Here is a 21,388-nt window from a genome sequence, read left to right on the forward strand (position 1 = left end):
AAACGGCGCATATCAATCGTTATTCTTTAGGCAACTCTCGGAAATAACTGGTAAAACTCTGGCTTTCTCAGGATTCAACATAAATGTGTGGTCCGGATCATCTCCTGACCCCGTTTTCTTACCGTTAACATCAGAAGATAATTTGTTAGTGTTCTTGTTACGTCTCCCTAAGCTGCGCCTGAAATGCAATTATAAAAATACTAATTATGCGCATCCCTGCTGCTATGAACATTAATCACGTGAAACGGTGTATGTACAAATAGTTTGCGCTTTTTAGGCTTTACATGTCCTTTTTTTAGAAAAGCTGTGAAAGCTACACTTATGCAGTCTCGGCAGGCGAGTTACTCGGCGATCCGGAGGTAACAGGGGAGCTGTCATGATAAATAAGATTATGAACTAAAACTTGTGAAGGAACGTTCTAGTATATAAGAAAAAAAAAACATATCATTCTAATTAGAACGTAAGTGAGCGTCATCAAAAAGCACTAAATTAGTAGATTTTAGAAAATTTTGGAACATTTGGGAAGGGTTATGGCGCGCTGACGTTACCACCCATGAAATCGGTGGAAGGTTGTCGATGCAAAAACTCAGATGAGAACATAATCGCCTGCGTTTACCTATCACCAGCCCTGCCAATCTAAAAAAACTCGTTTTTGAATGTAATAGTTACCGGCGGCCCTTACCACGCCTTTCATTAGACCATACCTCTGCAAGAGAAATATTGTTTCCAGGAAATTGTTTCTTGATGTCTGCTGACAGGAAATTTTAAAACCTAAAGCTGCGACGCTTGCGACAGATTAACACTGACAGTTTGAGACAACTAGGATTGGTGTACAAAAATGACTTTGATGTCGTCGGCCATATTACAAAATAGCTCGTAGCATGCAGAGTGTATCAGCCGAAATTATGCACCTCTACTCTTCGTTTTGAGGGGCAACAAAACTTTTTTACACATTTCTTGTCGCCTTGCCGTAACGTCAATTTAACGGGCACATAAAAAAGATGCCATGTAACAATTTTGGATTGAAATGCTCTTTGCACAAGCTTGCTGGCACGAGTCGCACCGAAGTACGAAGGTAGGAAAAGTGGCGATGCAGGCGAGTTTGTTCATCACTAGGTAATGTAATTACAGCGCAAGAAAGACGAAGACAAAGAGGAGACAGATATCAGCGCATATGTGTCCTCTCTTGAACACATATCGGTTAGACACATATAAGCACATATGTGTGTAACTAGATACCGCCTCCTAATAACCGAACAATGCCGAAATAAAAATAAAGATGTCTTTTTTTTAAGATAACAAAAAAAAGTATTATTCCTTTGAACCCGTAATGTAGATGTTGTTTGCGTAATGTGAGTGGAACACTTATCTGCCACTAGTACGAATGATACTGATGACCTAAGAAAAACATATCAAAGCTTTGCAGGTCACGGTTTGAAGGTTAAAACAACTCCTCCCCGGGTGTTTTTCACCTAGCAAAAAACTGTCTGCTATCAAAAATTTACTACGCCCAATTTTAGAATATGGGAATGCTGTTTATGATCGAGTCGGCTTTTTGTTTTGTCGGTTTTTTGTTAAGGTTCGTTGTTCTAGCGCTCGTCATTGGTTATTTTAGCCATTCGTCTGTGCGCTGTCTTTACCTTCTCTTGTGCAAGGATAGGGTGAAAACTTTTCCGAATCTAACTATTTCAAATGAATTGAATGCAAATATCAAATCGATTTATTCAATAGTCTAGTTTTGACAAGCGTTTAAGTGAGACAACCTTCTGCATTTTTAAACAAAATAAAATCAAAGGCCCAGTGGTTACAATATATATATATATGCATATATATATATATATAAACCAACATATGCAGATGAGTGGACCGTACTTAATCCAATGAATCAAAGAATCAAAGTTTTCAGGAACCCGCCGAAAGTTAAAAAAACGGTGGAGCTTCGATTTTTCTGGCTTTCGTTTTTTGGCTTTCGGCGGGTTCTTGAAAACTTTGACTCTTTGATTAATCTGATTAAGTACGGTTCATTCATCTGCAAATGTTCATTTATATCCTCCTCGGAGACCAGGTACGATGGTGTGAAGTGCCCGTGTTGTATATAAATATAAGAAAAAAAAACAAGAATAAATTCAGCTTTGGTGCCCTTGAGCAGTGAAACGGTCAGCACACCAGACACTGTAGACGAAACGTTTTGCATGTCGCCGAATAAAAGTGCGTAAAATAGAGGAAGCCGTTGGCATCTCTGGTCGCACAGTAGATAACATTTTGCGCAATGAATTAAATTCAAAACAGAAAGCTTTCCACAAGAGGGGTGTCGCATTTTTTTAATGCGTAGCAAATGATCTGCATCGCTATTGGCTCCGACTAGAAAAAAAAACAAAAACATAACAGAATGGAGTTTTAATTCCCCTCACACTTTATATTTTTCCAAAAAATCAATATGTCTTGGCTAGAAAGAGATTTCGGTCCAATGAAAAGGTAACAAAGGAATTCAGTTGCTTATTTGAGCGCCTCGAACAAATTCTGTTCCAAGAGTGAATAGAAAGGCTGGAAAGACCTTGAGTCAAGTGCGTTCATCTTCGAGGGGATTCTGTTTTAGATACCATTACTGAAATGGTTTTGTTTTCATTTCATGCTCATTTGGGAAACGTTTCCATATATCCTACTGTACTCCCAGAAAACACTACTAGCACAGGAGCTTCCCTGTAATGGTAAAATGTTATTCTGATTCGTAAAAATTAACGACGTTGTTACGGGGATCACACCATATGGGGTAAAGTGTCGAAGGCAGCTCGAGTATTCGACACGAGCACAGCGTAATCACTCGAGTTGGGCTCGTGAGAATGAACAGCTAGACTAACATTTGAGAAGTAGTGTTCGACTAATCACTGCGGTGAAGTAAATAGCCCAACTCTACACGGTGATTGAAGGAGAGGCCAGGCTCTTTAAATCGACCGGAAAATTTGGTTTCTTAACCTATCGCGCTACGACTTTGTGCTGCGTTGCCAACAGATAGAGCTTTTGTTTTTTTAAATCTGCAAAGAGCGAATTTACCTGAGGAAAAAGTGAAGGAAGAAAAAGGCTTAGCTCCTATGGTAACGCAGCGACGCCACCGGTTCTCAAACAACACGGCGCCGTTTCACGCGGGAGACAAGAGATGGCGCAACGAACGCCGCCAAGTCGAAATGATCTTTTCGACTTAAAAACGGCGCGCGTTCCGCAGGCGGCGACAGTCGCAGAAACAAAAGAACAGGCGCGGTAACAACAAGGAACTACAGTTCCTTGTTTGCTAAAGACGTCGTATGGTCATTCGTTGGCGGCAGTTGGCGTCGTGACCGCTTGCGCCATCTATTGTCTCCCGAGCGAAACGGCGGCGTCTTGTTTCAAGACCTGTGGCTTCGCTGCGTTTCCATAGGAGCTAAGCCTTTTAGAGCGCAGCTCTTAGGCGCCCGTTTCCGGCTTGAGCGGCGTCGCCGTCGCCGTCGGCGTAACCGCGCGGTGCATTATGGGTAAATTTTCCCGCAAAATATAACGGGAAAATTTCCCGGCTAAATCTAGCGGAAAAATTTCCCCGCTAAATCTAGCGGTAAAGTTTCCCCGCTAAATTTAGCGGAAAAATTTCCCCGCTAAATCTAGCGGGAAAATTTGCCCGCTAAATATAGCGGAAATATTTTCCCACTAAATCCAGCGGAAAAATTTTCCCGTTAAATTTAGCGGAAAAATTCCCGTCTAAATCTAGCGGAAAAATTTGCCCGCCAAATCTACCGGAAAAATTTCCCCGCTCTATCTAACGGAAACATCTGCCCGCCAAATCTACCGGAAAAATTTCCCTACTAAATTTAGCGGAAAAATTTCCCCGCTAAAATTTCGCGGAAGAATTTGCCCGCTAAATCTAGTGGAAAATTTTCCCCGCTAAATTTAGCGGAAAAATTTTCCCGCTAGAGCGGAAAACTTTGCCCGCTAAATCTAGCGGAAAAATTTCCCCGCGAAACTTAGCGGAAAAATTTCCACACTAAATCTAGCGAAACAATTTCCCCGCTGAGTCTAACGGAAAAATTTCCCCGCTAAACCTAGTGGAAAATTTTCTCTGGGGTTCACGTGACCTCAGGGGGGGTCGCGTGACCTTGGAGGCCTTCCCTCCTCCTCAGAAGCTGCGCTCTAATTCGGCGTTACAGGGAGTTGTAAACGACATTTTATTTCTTTACTTTTCGCTCAGGTAAGTTCGCTTTTTGCAAATTTTTAAAAAAGAAATGCACCATCTGTGGGCAACGCTGCACAAAATCGTAGCTCGATAGGTTAAGAGACCGAATTTTGCGGTCCATTTAAAGAGCCTGCCCTCTCCTTGAATCACCCCGTAGTAATACCCCTCCGGCCTTGGCCAAGGTTTTGCCACTAGCCTGCCTAGAATCCGTAATAGAAGATCATGTGGCCACTTGGTCCGGCAACGAGTTGAAGGAGCTAACTGTGCTCGTTTCTGTAAAAAAGAAAAAAAATTCTACGACTGCCTTTGAGTTGAAATAAAAGCCAATCCGTGTTTTGAGGGTAATGGAAGTCAAAAATTTGATCTAAGCAGTGCGTAATTTATTTTAAGCCCGAAAATTGTCGCACGACCGCCTTAATCTATTACTTATCCTGCGGGAGCATTGAATCGCCCTAAAGAGGCACTGACACCCCATCGCGAAAAAAAAAAAATTCCCGGGCGCGGGCGCGCCTTTTTATTTTTGGCGTTTAATTCTCCCGCCTCTCGCCTCCTCGCTTCTTTTGATTCGTGACGTCAAGAATCAGAAAATTTAGGAGCTTTGTAGGCGACATCTTTATAACATTTAATAACGGCAATTCTAAAACATATTTTTTAACGCAATTGCGACCGCACTACGGCCCTTCTTTTTGAAATACCAAAAATCGGGAGTTCGTTGTGGTGCCGTCTCCTGGATTTGTATCCTCCAACGGAAAACAGGCGACACCGCTCAAAACCCGTCCGCCGCAACGCCGGCGCTCGCTCCTTTCCTCCTCGCTTTAGGTCGCCATGGCAACAGCAGGGAGTGGTGAAAGAAAGTGGACTCTCAGGACTCCGCAATATCTGACGTCAAGGCACCGGCGCCGATCGCGCGGGAACTTCGAATTCGGCATTTGGAAATTGTTTTTTTACTTCACAAATACTGAATTCCCAAATTTCAAATTTTGAGGGTAATATCCCGGCATCGTTTTCAACCGTTTCGGATAATAAAAAAATTATGATTTTAATGTGTCAGTGGCCCTCTAAGGAACTAGGATATGTTATTACTGCCTCACGGCACAACTCAACCTCAAGCTGAATTACGTGACCTTTCTTACCCAACGAGCATAAGGTAGAAATCGGCAGTCCTTGGGAACGTGGTGTTTTTGGTGAATCGTCCAAAGGCTTTCAGTGACTCACCCGATAAGACTATATTGTCTTCCTCCACAATGAAATACTCATCTTCTTTCGTCTGTAAACATTAATAATTAAACGAAAATATTTATATTTTATTACTTTTTCAATCACAAACTAGACCGCCGTTGAAAGGGGTGCTTGGCTATCATCGAAAAGTAGTACTTTCTAGATGCAATGATGTTTCTAGGTCTAATTGTTTATAAAATTGTGCAATGCTTGGCATTGAGTCTACTAAGTAAAGTAAGCTAAATGAAACACACGGACCTTTGCGAAAACGAATTAGAAAGGAGCTAGTTTTGTTTTCACAGCGCCATCTATCATGACAAAAATAAAAATTGTACAAAACTGAAATAGAAAACGAATGGTTACTTCGAAATAAAACCGACGGCTTTGACTGCGCGAACAGAAGCGATTTCGTGACTTTGATTTAGACAGATAAATCCCCAATTGCCCTTGAGTGGCACTATCACTTTGAGACATATGTATTCGTTTTCTTATTCATTTACACGGTGTTATGTAATCGCGACATTAAAATACTGCTAGGTCGTGCGGAAATAAGTGGTTTCTTTGTTAGCCTCACCGAACCATAGGACAAACTGATGACGCTGAGAGAGAAAAGATTCAATCCAGGAGAGAACATTATTATCGAGGTTTAATGACGATAGTTTTAGAAGCAGCCTGTTATGCGGAACTTTGTCAGAAGCTTTAGCGAAGTCGAGAAATACAGCATCAGTGGGGTAGCAAGAACCAATGTTTGCGAACACGTCGTTCGTTAAGCAGATAAGTTGGGTTTCGCAGGAGTAGTTTCGACGGAAGCCGTGCTGCGCTTTGTTAAAGAGCGCGATAGAATCAAGGTGAATAGATAGTTGCTTGTGGATTACGTGCTCCAGTATTTTAGAAGGTACAGAAGTTAGAGATATTGGCCTATAGTTTAAAGGAAAGGAGGGTTCTTCGTAACAAAAACCGACGCACCTTTCTTAACTTGTTCGGGTCCCCAACATACTATCAGATATATGTGTACAGGCACGCACTAGCACCCCCGCCCCTCCCCTCCCTCCTTTCAGGCTTGTTCGAAACCATTTTCTGCATTCGATTAGAGGGATACCATCTGTTTGCGACAAACGTATCTTGGCTTTATTTCTCACACATTACACACTGGTACAACGAATCGACTCAACTTTTTCACACACTTATTTCTACGGCTAAAGCTCTCAGCAATGCCTATACTTCAAAAGAAGCCTGAGCATAGAAGCCTGAGCTTAACAATAAGAAAAAAACCACGTTTTCGAGTAGCCAAAAAACAAGACACTGCTTTATCCTGGTCTAAATATCATGAATGCGCCACTGAATATAAAATTATGTTAGAGCAGCAGAAGCGCATATTCTACCAGGAGACCCTTCCATTTATGCTACTAAACAACCTTCGCCAATTTTGGAATGTTGTAAATCATGCACCATACTCCCCACTAGCGCTTATTGATGATTCTGAGAAAATTGTCGAGATTAATCAGTGTGCCACAGTTCTTAATCATATATTTTCTTCTCATTTCGCCGCCCACTGTCCCTTAACACTGTCCTTACCTATTACTAGCAATGTTTTACCTATGGACCAATTTGTATTGATTACGAAGGTATTGTTAGTATTATTAAGTCACTGAAAATGCCCTCTTCCTGTGGTGTCGACGGCTTAAATTCTAAGGTTTTACAAAGCATTAAATATTCCTCAAGTCTATTTCTAACAAAAAAATTTCAATAATCATTAGATACGGCGGCGGTTCCTGATGACTGGAGAATCGGCAAGGTCATCCCGGTCCACAAAAGCGGCGATAAATATTCTCCTTTAAACTATAGGCCAATATCTCTAACTTCTGTACCTTCTAAAATACTGGAGCACGTAATCCACAAGCAACTGTCTATTCACCTTGATTCTATCGCGTTCTTTAACAAAGCGCAGCACGGCTTCCGTCGAAACTACTCCTGCGAAACCCAACTTCTCTGCTTAACAAACGACGTGTTCGCAAACATTGGTTCTTGCTACCCCACTGATGCTGTATTTCTCGACTTCGCTAAAGCTTCTGACAAAGTTCCGCATAACAGACTGCTTCTAAAACTATCGTCATTAAACCTCGATAATAATGTTCTCTCCTGGATTGAATCTTTTCTCTCTCAGCGTCATCAGTTTGTTCATGTTAATAATTGTTCTTCTACCTTAGCCCCCGTAACATCTGGCGTGCCTCAGGGAACGGTGCTTGGTCCGTTACTTTTCCTCATCTACATCAACGATCTTCCTCTTCAGGTATCTTCAACCATGTACCTATTTGCCGACTGTGTCCTTTGCCAAAAAATAACATCCCCTCATCACTCTTTAACCCTACAAAATGACCTCGACCTAGTTCAGAGCTGGTGTACTAACTGGCAGATGAGGCTTAACGTCAGCAAATGTAAATTCATGCGCTTTTCTCGTTCCTCTTTTCAAACCTCCCCTGTTCATTTTCTCAATGGCATCCCTCTTCGACCCACGGATATGTATAAATACCTCGGCGTTCTTCTAACTTGAAACCTCTCCTGGAAAAACCGTATTAATTCAGTTGTGAGTTCCGCTAACAAAAGCTTGGGTTTCCTTCGTCGCAATTTCAGATCCGCCCCTACTAAACTAAAACGGCTCCTCTATCTTGCCCTAGTCCGGTCTAAATTAGAATACGCAACTCCAATCTGGCACCCTCATCAAGCTACATTAACAGACTACATTGACTCTGTCCAAAACCGTGCTACGCGTTTTATTTAGTCTGATTACTTCAGTTTTTCTAGTGTTTCCCTCATTAAATCAAGACTCCCTCTCCCATTGCTTTTCACCCGTCGAAAAATATCCCGTCTCTGCCTTCTGCATAAAGTTTTTTATTCACCACTTTTAAATCAGTCTTTTCTTTCTCCACCAGCTTATCTTGCCTCCAGACTCGATCATTGCAATAAAATAGCCCGGCCAAAGTGTTTTTCAACAGCACATCAGCACGCCCCTCTTCCTGATGCAATTGTGGACTGGAATGACCTTCCCGAAGACATCGTCACCATTCGGGATCCCATCAGATTCCGAGAAGCACTATCAACCAATCTACTTAACACCCACTCCCCTCTCTAACGCCTTATGACCCTGAGGGTATTGTAAATAAATAAATAAATAGTTCAAAAATTAAAAAAGCGAAATTACGCCACTGTGAAAACGTACTTCAATCTCCGTCAGTTTTCTGACTTTATCAGCCCACTTGCGGCCTCGCGCACGTACGGCTCCCCGGTTTCCAACCTGAAGCAAGATTACTCTTGCTTGAGCCCCGTCTCTCTCGATTGAATCAATGAACGCGAAAGGGTTCGGGTTTGATCTTCCCGACGTGGCTTTAATTTTTCGATGCCATGCCTCCATATGGGTTTGGTTCTGGATCCCCTGTTTCCTTGATGGTTCCACCGCTCCACTTGAAAAATGCCCTCATCCAAGTCGCGTCAAAGTAATTAAGTAATCATATACGCTCCGGAATACCAAGCAATATACGACCCGACGCAGAAACGCCCAGGGGCGAGGGATGTCAGAAGGCGAAACAAAGGAAAGTGCCACGAGCTTACGAATGAACGCACTTAACTGGCTGTTTCTTGAATATACGCTTTGGAGCCAATGCCGCTTTGGAGCCAAGCCCACACTTTTTGCGCGAAAATGAAAGTGCCACCCGCGATGAGCAGCTTGGGGACACACGACGCGCAAACCACCAAAAAGCGCCTGCTCAAAATCCGTCATGAAACTTTCAGGGGTCGAGGAAGGAATCCAAGCAGATGTGAATGTAATTATGGCCCTTCAAACGCAAGGCCATAAATTTGTAGCTTGCCGACCCGACAACAAAAAGCAAACGGCTGCGCTAGGCACTCCGTCAGTTACAACATGCAGAGTTACAAGTTGAACGCACAGGTAAGGTACAACAACAAAAAAAAAAATCCCGTCCGCAAAAAAATAATTTTAACTGACGACAGCCGTTCCATGCCACCTCGTGTTACGAAGGCAACTCTTCAACACGAAGGTCTCAGCCGTCGTCGATGATGAAGAAGGGCTCCGCTTTTTTATTCTTTTTGTGGGCGTCGTTGTCTTGCGGAGCGTCGGCTGATGAAGGAACCGGTGGCTGCGCTGAGCGCCTTTCTCGATACATCGAATCCCTCAGGCTGGCAAACGTGGGTACATCTGCTGCGTCTTCATCTGGCACCTAGAATAAATTTAGTGATTTAGTTTAGCAAACTTTGCATGATACTTCGTGGGCGTGATAGATATAACATTTTGGAAAGAAACTGCAGAGCAGGTTTGGAGAAGTTCCTCGTTAAAGAACCTTGGCATGGGCGTATTCGGGTTGGGTGCTGCTAACGTTTTCAGCGCCAAGCGCAGCTGGTTCCTCACAAGCCTCGGCTCGTCTGCTGCATGGTTATGGTCGCCTATAAGTAAAAGGAGTAAAAGGAGCGTAAATGTGCAATAGCATGTTAACGTCCCTTAAGCATGTGCCTGGTGGCGCTAGTAAGAGTAAGTAAAAAACGAAACAAATAGCAGTGGTGTATATCATGCATAAACAGACCGTCAAAGACAAATCGAATATAGCAACTTACGGGATCTGCTTTTCACGGTGTCCTCTTCAGTCAAAATCGAAGCCGCGCATTCTGATGAATTGTAACGGCAACGAGACGAAACCATTCCGTTTGCTTTCTGCCGCCGTTTGTGACGTATGTAACCTTCAAAGTAAGGGCACCTTTCTTCTCTGCGTTTCCTCTATACAAACCCGGACATTGCCCCTGACTGATGTCTCACTGTTGATTGGGTCGTGTTGTATTTCGGAGTGCAGAGTTATTGTTTTGGGTGTCAGGGGGACATACAGTTCCGTGTTTTGATACATAGACGGTTCAGCGTTTTATGACTCAGCGCCAGTGTTGGGGTAACGCGTTACAAATAACGACGTTACCGTTAACGCGTTACTTATTTTAGGTAACGCGTAACATACTCGTTACTTTTTTCAAAACAGTAACGGGTGATGTACTTACGTTACGCAGTTCAAATAACGGGTGACGGATTTACGTTACTGGTTACTTTTACCTCCTTAAACTTAAAACCAAATAACACAATTTTTTATTCGTGCTTCTAGGCGCCAAGCTAGGTGATATTTTTTGCGTTTTTCTTTGCGTTTCTTTGTGAGTAATCGGGTGAATCCATAAAAAAAATAAAGTAATTATGTTCAGTGTCTGCATAGAAATAATATTTATAGAAATATGGCGATTAAGCATACCTGTAACGTGAAAGCATCAAAATATGCCAATTCATAACTAAAAAAGTAACGCCAAGATAACCTGCGTTACTTTATATCGGTAACTGTCACATGTTCCTTTTATTTGTGAGTAATTGAATTTAATTGGTTTTATGTAGACACTAGACCTAACGTAACAGGACAAAAGGCAGATTAGCTCTGCCTGACCTGGGCCTATCACCCGTTTACAATGCTCAGCACTCGAAAACCAAAACAATAATCATTAAAGATTAGAAGAACGTACAATAGCACGTCAGCAACAATCAACACACCATGTTTTGTACAGAGCTTATAGAATCGTTAGTGCACTTAATACTTTGGAAATAAACGAGACTGGTAAAACGACTCATACACAATGAAAATATATTCGAAAAGTATTTACTCAACTTAACATGACAGAGAAGGTACCGCTGTGTACTAATTTTAAAGCTTTGGTTTGTTCCACAATCTGAGATTATTTACCTAAAGGCTGGATGTTCTCGTCCGGGATCCTATCAGGATTCCGGACGAGAAGAACAAATATACTGAAAGCCCTCATTGACTTTTTAGAAGCGGCAAACCTATCATCCAGACTGTAAACTAGCATACAACATGCCTTCATCCTATGGTCGCCGATGGGTCGAAGCGGCGGGTGCTTCGTTCCGTCGCCCTAATCGTGCCGGGGCGCTCGTGCCCCGGCGCTTCGGCTTCTTGAAGTCAACGCCCAGCAGGGAGCGCGTGCTCCGGCATCGTTTGGGGCGGCGGTGAGATGCGACCTGTCCTTCCATCGCATCAGCGGCTATGCCCTTCATTTCTGTAAATACGCCCATCCCCATTGTCCCCTCCTACCCTATCCTCTTTTTCTCCCGAACCCCGCAAGACGACGAACCAGACCCCTCCATGGGTGACTAACAATGCGTCTTGCATCCCTCTTTCTATTTTATTCATTCTTTAAATTTATAATAAAAGCAATATTTACACACAAGTCTATAATTTGTCCTAGACCAAGGTACTCTATTGGAGCTGTGTCGAAGATTGTATTGTGCATTACTAGGAAGAAGTGCGTCAAAGAAACGGGTGGGGTCACTAATTATTTGGAGTGGTAAGAAAACTTCGTTTAAGAAATGAAAGCCGCTTACAATCCTCTGTAAAACCGAATTAGAACGCAGCTCTCGAGGAGGAGGAGGGAAGGGTACTGAAGACAGCGTATAATCCTCCCTCCACTTCACCTCCTCATGCTGCCCGCCCCTCCTCACAGTTACGCCCAAGGCGACGGCGTCGCCGACGCCATCGGCGTAGTCATGAGGTCGCGTGACCATCGTGACCTCACGGGGGTCATGTTACTTAGTGAGGATTACGTGACCTCACGGGGTCACCTGACCCCACGGGGGTCCCGTGACCTCACGAATGTCACGAATGTCACGGGGCCTCACGGGGGTCACGTGACCTTACGGTTACGCCGACGGTGACGGTGAGGGCGACGCTGGTCAAGGCAGAAACGGGCGCCTAAGATCTGCGCTCCAAAAGAACGGTGCTGTGTGGTCAGTATGCTGAAGGTTTTCTGTACAACGTATTCCTTTTTTTTAATAAACAACCTATTAATATTTTTGTTGTTGTTGAACCCCAAACTAATAAAGAGTAATGAATATGAAAGTACACTAAAGTATTGTACAACTGACGTTTTAATCAGCATGGAATCAGCAATTTAATTGTGTATAAAATACTAATAGATCTCAAGATGCTTGCATGCATTTTATTTTTATGAAGTGTCCAGCTTAAATTTCTCCTAACAATTTATAAACGTTTACACAATCGATCACAGAGTCTTGGTGATTTTTAAAAAAATTCACAATCGTCAGGTTTACCTCACTGCTTAAAAATTGCATCTTTTGTTTTCGTAACATTTAACTAAAGTTGATTAGAGTCAAGTCAGTCCGATAACTCGTTGAGCCACGTGGTAGCAGTAACTTCTAGATGAAGTAAAAATGGTCCAGAAAAAAATAAGCTTGTATCGTCGGCATACAAAACTATTTCAGGAGTTTATAAGGTAGTTACAATATCATTATTATAAATAATCAAAAAAGAGGACCTAAAATAGACCCCTTCGGAACCCCATGCGAAATTTGTTCTAGCTTGGAGCGGTATCCATTAAAGCACGTATATTGTGACCGGCAAGATAAGTAACTACGTAACAAATCTAAAGCAACGCCTTCGAATTTCATAAAGCGGTAGTTTATAAAACAATATATCAAGTTTAATGATATCAAACTCTTTTCTAAAGTCTAAAAATATTCCAGTGATAAATAGTTTATTTTCAAAATGTTGATTAATTCTTCTTTGATATTAAGTAGCACCATTTCTGTTGACTTTTGTCTTGTTGAAAACCGTATTGCAGCATTACAAAGACATCTCTATCATTCAAAAACTTGTAGAAGCGTTTCATTATCAGATATTCTAATACTTTTGAAAACAAAGGAAGTACAGATATGGGCCTATAGTTATTAATGTTTTCAAAAGAACCTGGGCTTTGTGCAAAACCGCAACTCTTATAATTTTCATGCCATAGAGAAAAGTGTTAGTTGCTAATGCAATGTTACCTATACGCTGTAGAGAATAACACAAAAGATGGGCGACAGCTATGATTAGTATGGCCTTGATATTATCTGCTGTAATGAGTTACGTATTTTTGTTACCTTTTTCGGTAAAGCCTACAATACTGCTGCAGCGCCCGCGACCCATCTCAGAAAACAGAACAACTGAATTCCGAGTCCCGACTTTTGCACGACCTATGCTATCTCCCCGCTGAATTTAGCATGGAAGTTACGTCGCATGACTTTATGTCACGTGACCCATAGAAAAATATTGTTTCTCCACTAAATATAGCGGTAAAATTGATGTCATGTGACTTGGTCACGTGACCTAAACTAAATTTTAGTTTGCCCACTAGATTTAGCAGGAAAATTGACGCCACGTGGCCTCAACACCAATTCAGTTTCTCCGCTAAATCTAGAAGAAGAAATGACGTCCGGTGACTTTATGACTGGTGACCTACACATGAATTTAGGAAAAAAGTCGTCTGTGTTGGAAGGGTAAATAACTTGCGGATATTTTACCTAATTTACTGCCATGTCCGTTGTCATTTTATACAAATTTCTAAACGTGTGGTAGTTTCTATAATGACTAATAATATTTTCATTATTTACCTATTATATATATCACTACACTGAACATATCTTTGCATCCGGTACAATTGTGTAAACCTGCTCTGCAGCACTATCATATCAAAAACACAACATTGTATCAAGCTGACCAATAAAAAATTCTTCCAACCCAGAAAACCTGAGCGTTAACAGTATTGTGGGGAATAAACGTTAGGACGATTTAAATTGTGATGTCTATCATGATTTCAATAGTGCTTTAAATCATGCCTCTTTGACTACAATAATTTGAATAAAACACTTCCACAAAAAAAATCCCAAAATAGTTTCATAATTCACCATTTTTCTATCATGCGATGCATTGTATATTCATTGTTTCCTTTTTAAATCAAGGAATCGCTAAACGAAACAAAAAAAAAAATCTCATAACACACTGAAATCAAGCATAAAGCAGTCGTCTGAGCAAATCTCAAACACAATATTAAGCTGTTTTTGTTCTACAAAGTCAAAGTTTACAACAAAAAAATCACATAAACCGTCCTTTAAATTTACAGTAATTATTTCTTCCGCATTATTTTCATTGGATTTACAGGACAGATTTATTAGTCAATCTGTCATGTTAAAAATACATACTGTGATCAAATTCACTATTTTATAGTTATACTAATGTAAACCAAATTAATCTGGTATAACGCAAATGAATCTGATTTAAATCATAGGCATCTAATAATTTATAGTTAAACAAATAGTTATTGTTTTACGCTCACTTGAGTGCCCTTGCCAAAGTGCAATCTGATCCAAACGGTTTCAAATGAAAAAGTCCACTTTATATTAGAAAAACTTTGTTTTCTTCTAAAAAGTTTGAGTTTACAATTGTGTTGCATTCTTGACGACAATAACAAGACTTTCAAATTTAAAGATACCAATGTGTGGGGGTTGGGCAACAAATACGCACCTCGAACCCGAATATTCCAACAAGCTGGAGGTTTATTTGGGGCTTGCGAACCGTCTTAAAGATTGCATTCACCTTCGTGGAAAAAATAAGACATTCGAACTGCTGTCAATAATTGGCGCACGAAAGCCTCAATAAGCACTTTTTGTTTAGTCAGTGAAAACTTGCATTACTATATTATATTTAAAAAATAAATGTAAAGCATACGCACGATGTTCATTAGCCTTATGATGTATTGAGTCTGTAGATATTTGCTTTCGTTGAGGGACTTGTGTATTACACTGTCAAACATGACGTACATTTCAGGTCGCCACACGGTGGGTGGCTCTGCACTATCATCTAGAAGGTTTCAAATCATGGCATGTACTCAGTGCTTCGCAAGATTAGAATTAACTGTGTAATCATTTTTTTTTTCTAAATATGCACGGTCCCAAATAAGTTGATCTTGTTTTTTGTGCAAGATAGTGAAACAGTCAGTCCATTTGAAAGTTTTCAAATTCATGTCTCAAATTGTAGTTACACGTGCAGCACGTGCTGAGTTCTACCAAATTATTTCAAAGCAAAAGCCTAATGCAGAAGAATTAGGACTTCTACTGTGTACAGAAAATTGCATCATAGTTATAAAATGGGCAGTATGTATGGTGCGCATGTAACTGGAATTGCAGCCTGCTCCTTGGTGTTTGTAGAATAGGATGAGGGGACTGCTGAGAAACGTTAAAAGTTTTAAAAATAAAATAAGCTTACTTTTTGGCAGTAGGCTTTCAAAGGAACGTTCTTCAACGGGAACTGCAAACATCATAGTGATACTGAATGTAAAAAGTAATCAAAGTCAAAGGTTATAACTTTTCAAAGGCATGCTTCTTCAGCAAAATTATAGAGGAACAGTTCGTACTTTGCTGTCAATTAGTTTTTTTTTGCTGGCCCGTTTTGCGGTTTTAGTTGTTAAGATATCTTCAAGATAATTTTCTGAAATTATTACAATATCCGATATCAGTGGATATGTGTTTATCTAAATACCATCACCTCAAAATAGAACCATGCCCAAATAAAGTAGATAACTCTCTTTTTTTGAAAGAAAAGTCGACGAAGAGATAGTTTTTGCATGTTTTACCTAAAAAGCAAGTAAAATTAAGTAAAAATATAAGGGACTTTCTAATTGTCGCTATATTCCGCGTCCTAAATATCATTTGTAGAAACATATTTACTCGGAACTCTTTAGTGCTACCAATTAAATTATTTAGAAAAAATAGAACGGCAACTTTGAACGCACTTAAGGTGTATTACCTTGAGGATCAGGATATAAGAACTTTTTCCGATTGCCAAACCACTGGCCTCTTCCGTTAACACAGAAGGTGCTAATTGTTGGTACGATTTGAAATCATACACACTATGATACTCTGAATACCCTGAACATCGGATTACATACTCAGATCACTAATACAGGAGCCGTTGAAATGAAGCAAGTAAAAAAAAAAAGAAACACTGAGGGGCCGTCGCCTTTGCAAGCACTTTTTTTTCATTTTCCAATGATAATCAATTAATGCACTCATTTCGCCACGCTTTGAACAGAATGTGTTGTTAGAGAAAAAACGTGAGTTTAATTAATTCATCGAGAGAATAAATGGCAAATAACTGATAGCACACCAGTATTGACACTGCACGCGAAGGGAACGCTGATGGTCGTACGTTCAAAATATCTAAGCATTTTTGCTTCGGGAAGTCTAGCCTTTAAAGGTCGAATGTTCAACAAATATCTTGTGTAGTGAATGATTTTGCCACTTACTTTCCAAGTGGATTGCCTCCTCAGGCGTCGGAAGCGGAAATATTCTGTGAGGGATGCGGCCGGATTTGTCATGTATGCGCAATGGCTCAATTCCATGTGTAAAGTTTAGGTATCCTTCCTGTTAAAAAAGTGAAAGATTTATGAATATTGCAAGCATTTCCAGTTGCAGACCGTTTGTGAATCGATAAACAAACATTTTATCCTTATAAAAATCCAATTCGTTAGGAAGTACTTTATGAAGAACGTATTCTATATATTTATTTTAAACTTCTCATAAAGAATGTCCTTTAGACGCTGTGGCGATGTGAACTTCGAATATGCTTAATACACTTTCATTTTTACGAAACTTAAAAAAAGCTCTGCAGGTTTATATAATGTTCGCGAAAATCTATGTAGTTAACAAATACAAGATTCATAAATAACTATTGCATAACCTCCAGTACATTTGTATAATGGTGTTTATTGTTCCTATACGAATATATACTTTAAAACATATTTGTACATACCATTTCAATTCCCGCATCAGTTTCAGTAATTGTAAAGGAAGCTTTGTGTTCCGAATTTTCATAAACACTATTACGTATGTCTGTAGTATCCATCTGAAAAGAACATATTATAAGTAAAATAACTGCGAAGTGATATTCATAAAAGTAGCAGCTGAAATGCTAAATGGTTATTTTTATAGCCAAGCTATTTATGGCTAAGGTTTCGGGGATTTCGCTTCGTTTTACGCAAAAGCTTATGTCCCATCACTTGGATTTGCATTTTCAGTAGATTAGGTATCAATAGGCTCCATTTTCAAGATCAGTAGACTCTCAGGTAGGTAATAAAGATTTCTCAAAGATTTCGCACTGTGCGACCCGCGTCGGCTATGTCTGCTCTCGCACCGCCCTCTCCTTGTAGTCGCCCCAAGCGCTTGCGAGCCTACACTCTAAAAAAAGCCCGTGCGTCCACTTTTCCGCAAAACACTCGGAGAGCCAATCCCCATAACTTACGGAGGCAGCTCATCGAATGACAATGCCGAAACATATGTTTAGACCAAAAAACGCAGTCTGAGTTCTGACATTAAGCAAAGCAAAACGTCACCCTTGCATTGCCTAATGTCACAACTCAAAGTGGATTTTTTTGGTCTAAGGATATGTTTCGGCATCATCATTCGCTGAGCTGCCTCTGTAAGTTGAGGTGATTGGTTCTCCGAGTGTTGTGCGGGAAAGTGGACGCACGGGCTTTTTTTAGAGTGTAGTTTCCGTTCCTTTCGCTCTTCCGGATTGGCGGTCCCGTCGCGCGTGTCTACTTTCCGCCGGGTGGCGGTGCCGTCGCGGGTGCCTTTTTCCCTCCGGCTCGTCACGATGACCACCGATCAAGACAATAAATCTGGTCGTACCTTTGTTCAAAATTATTTGACACGTCTGTGTCGTGCGCTGAACAGCTTCGCTGGTCATCCACCTTCTCGGAGTGGAATTGCTCATGCTTTTTTTTCTTCAAACTATGGCATTTTATAAAAACTCAGGAAATAATCATTATCAACAAGAGGCACGACAAATATCAAGGTGAATGGTTGCATAAATCATCGAGGAAGTAAAAGTTTCTCAAAGAATGCAAACAAAAAAATCGTGGGAGTCGGCACGTCATTTAAACAAATGTTCGTTATTTGCGTTACAAATAGCGAAGACAATTCTGCTTGAACGGCATCTTCAAATGTTCGAAAACCTCCAAAGGCACTAGAGGACACATCAAATAACTTCTGAGCAAATAAACAGGTGTAATGTTTATTTTCTAAGTAAATTATGTGAATTTCAAACAATGAAGCGGAAGCATGCTTTTTTGTGAAAGGTAATCTTTTCTTACCAATTCGTGATTCACCTCTCCATACCTAGCCTCGGAAAAATACAGGCTGTCCCCTAAAACACTGGAGTCTTCCAAGTCTATGACGTAGTCTTTAGAAAGTTGAACAGCGCCTCTTGAGTTGCCGCTTCTGCTTTCAATCAGAACCGGATACACGACACCTGGAACGTAACCGCTCCTGTTATCCGACCGTTCCATACTCGCAACAAACTTCTCGCTACAGAGGGAGAAACAAAACGGTGGTCACAAGTCACGGTGTTTTTCCTAAAAAAAAAAAAAAATCGTACGTAGATCTCCCAGCAAAGTTCCCTTCCACAAACACAGGAAAATTGACCCAACAAAAATGAGAAAGCCCTCCTGCAATGACAAGACGTTGAAAACGTAATGCAATAAAAGCAAACCACGGTAAGCAAACCTATACTCATGTGAATAGCTCGAACGGAACAAATTTGAAAAATCGGGGGAGGGGAGGGGGCATCTTCCAATCGTGTTACGTTAACACTATTTATTCTTTCATATGCATTTCTTAATATGCAGCTCATGACAAGATATGCTACTTCGCTAGACTTCAAAATGCTATTAGAGTGCCATACCACATAAAACAAAGGAAATGAAGAATCTAGATTACCTTGTTGCTAAGTTTTTATTAATAATGGTTATAATCTTAATCTTTTGTACCACGCCTACGTTCCTGTTCTTGCGAAAACCTTTTGGATATCTGTCAAACTTTTCGCTCTTCAGCACTCTAATCGTACGCACCATGATGAATGGAACATCGTTTTGGATGGTCACATACATTTGGTAACCCCGATTGTACACGTAATCTGAAAAAACAGAGGCTAACAAAAGCGTGAAGAGTAATTTTCTCGAATGCCCAACAACGCGAAGGGATTTCTGGCAGATTAGAACTCGGCAAAACGCAAACATTACGGGATTGTGCATTCCGTTCATGTACAATGCAATTGGCGTTCCGCATTAATAAGCCACATTTGAATCCTCTCTTAATTTGTAGGTGTAATAGGAGGAACCAAGTACATGGTTTTTACGTAGACCTGACGTACGTCAGACGTTGAATACGCGAACAACTGCTTCCGGTATGTTGACCTCGGTGTCGCTTTGTACATATTTATGACGTCCTTTGGCTGGCTGAACTGTGGAGTACGATGCCTTTAGAACTTGTTTGTGACTGGTGCGTTCAGGATCCTATCGTACCCATACTTTAAACGTAATCTCGAAGTGTCCACAAACGAACTCACATGAGCTAAATTATCATGCTCTGAGATGTCGCAACCCTTGAGCTTGGTGCTAGAATTCCCGGCCAAAATTAAGATGGAAAGTTCGTACTTTTCGCTCGTACCACCACCGCTGCGACAATGCCAGGATCCTGGCCGACGGCATGGAACTTATATGACGTCAAAGTGCGGAAATAGACGGTCAACTTTTTAAGAACGCGGAAAGAGACTTACGAACTGCTGGCTCCAAACCATTCTTTGGAGCCAGCAGTACTTAGGAACGCTGTTTAAGCTAAGTTGCTTTGACAAATCTATGTATATAAAAAAAATAACATATTTGGTTAAGGGCACAAGAATTCCGTTCGCAACATCTATGTCACAGATACAAAAACATATATTCACTAGGTTTGCGTTATCCTAGTCGCAATTTTATTTTCCTTGTGTTTTTGAAGACATTTGGATATAGTACCGGGTGTACCAAGTAGCGGCCAGACTCTTTCAATCGACCGCAAAATTTGGTTTCTTAACCTATCACGCTACGATGTTCTGCAGCTTTGCCCACAGGTGGTGCATTTGTTCTATAAAATTTGCAAAGAGCGAACGTACCTGAGGAAAATGTAAAAAAAAAAAAAAAGGTTTAACTCCTATGGAAACGTAACGAAGTCACCAGTATTCAAACAATAGGGCGCCCTATTGATTGAAGACCGGTCGCTTCGCTGGGTTTTCACGGGCATTAAGAATATTGCTTTCTTTACTTTTTCCTCATGTAAGTTCACTTTTTGCAAATTTTATAGAAAAATATGCGCAGTATGTGGGCAAGAATGCACAAAATCGTGGCGCAATGAGCTAAGAAACCGAATTTTGCTGTCGTTTTAAATAGCTTGGCCGCTATTTGAGACAGCCGATAGAATACCAACGTATTAAAGTATCCGAATCAACCCGTCCTGTTATCGGGAGATATAGCGGCATATATTTATATGAGGCCGCTCCTACAATCATTGACAACCTAAGTGAAATGCGTGCTGACTGACGACCATCTCATTATTTCTTCTCATCCAGTAAAATTGCGGTATTAGAGGATAAGAACACGGAAGAAGCAATCCCGAAGCAAGATTCAAGATTATAATATAAAGCCACACCATGCGCTATCTCATTTGTCAGCGACTATGAAAGAAGCTTTGAATACAAACAATGCAGTATGTCTACCCAAGCCTACTTAAACCCTACGCCTTTCAGGGGGAATGGTGCATGCCGTAATACACATTACTTCTCGTCTGCAATATTCTGTGCGGAATTTCCAAGATAACTGTTTATCGTGCCCAAAAGCTCGAAGGTTGAAGCCCAGGAGAAATGTGAACTTCGATTACACGTCACTTAGAAAAACGCCATGACGAAGCGTCTACATAAATAGAATCAATACATCACCGGCGTGAGCAGTTGCAACGCTGAAAATGATGAGTGTAGCCGAATACATTTTCCGTCATAAAGACGTCCGTAAGGGAGAAATTTATAATTGGAAATGTAAGAATGCCTTTGTCAGGAACCTTTTTAAAGGGTGAAAAGGTTAAGCGTTCTTTAAAAGATCACACAAAATGCGAGATAATGGAAACAATACGTCAAATGACGCACACAGGAAGTTGCATTTATTATGTTGTGAAAGACAGCTTTTGCACGAGACGAGCATTAATACCGGCAATTGACCCTTTTCAAA

At 40.9% G+C, this 21,388-nt stretch overlaps 1 protein-coding gene across 1 annotated transcript in view; it reads right to left on the reverse strand.

Moving 5' to 3' along the window:
* Positions 1-21,184, reverse strand: part of LOC115321067 (venom metalloproteinase antarease-like TtrivMP_A) — a 38,131-nt gene extending 16,947 nt beyond the window's left edge. The window contains exons 1-9 of the mRNA XM_029981310.4: positions 21,103-21,184; positions 18,449-18,606; positions 17,107-17,199; positions 16,601-16,718; positions 15,562-15,603; positions 15,029-15,156; positions 14,821-14,892; positions 5,332-5,465; positions 123-178 (exon numbers count right to left, since the gene is read on the reverse strand). Coding sequence (XP_029837170.3) covers positions 123-178; positions 5,332-5,465; positions 14,821-14,892; positions 15,029-15,156; positions 15,562-15,603; positions 16,601-16,718; positions 17,107-17,199; positions 18,449-18,606; positions 21,103-21,151 — 850 coding nt within the window. The 5' untranslated portion in view covers positions 21,152-21,184. The remainder of the gene's footprint in view (positions 1-122; positions 179-5,331; positions 5,466-14,820; positions 14,893-15,028; positions 15,157-15,561; positions 15,604-16,600; positions 16,719-17,106; positions 17,200-18,448; positions 18,607-21,102) is intronic.
* Positions 21,185-21,388: the final 204 nt, after the last annotated feature.

The sequence above is a fragment of the Ixodes scapularis genome, unplaced genomic scaffold (assembly GCF_016920785.2).
Source record: "Ixodes scapularis isolate PalLabHiFi unplaced genomic scaffold, ASM1692078v2 PGA_scaffold6__148_contigs__length_123643588, whole genome shotgun sequence".
NCBI lineage: Eukaryota > Metazoa > Arthropoda > Arachnida > Ixodida > Ixodidae > Ixodes > Ixodes scapularis.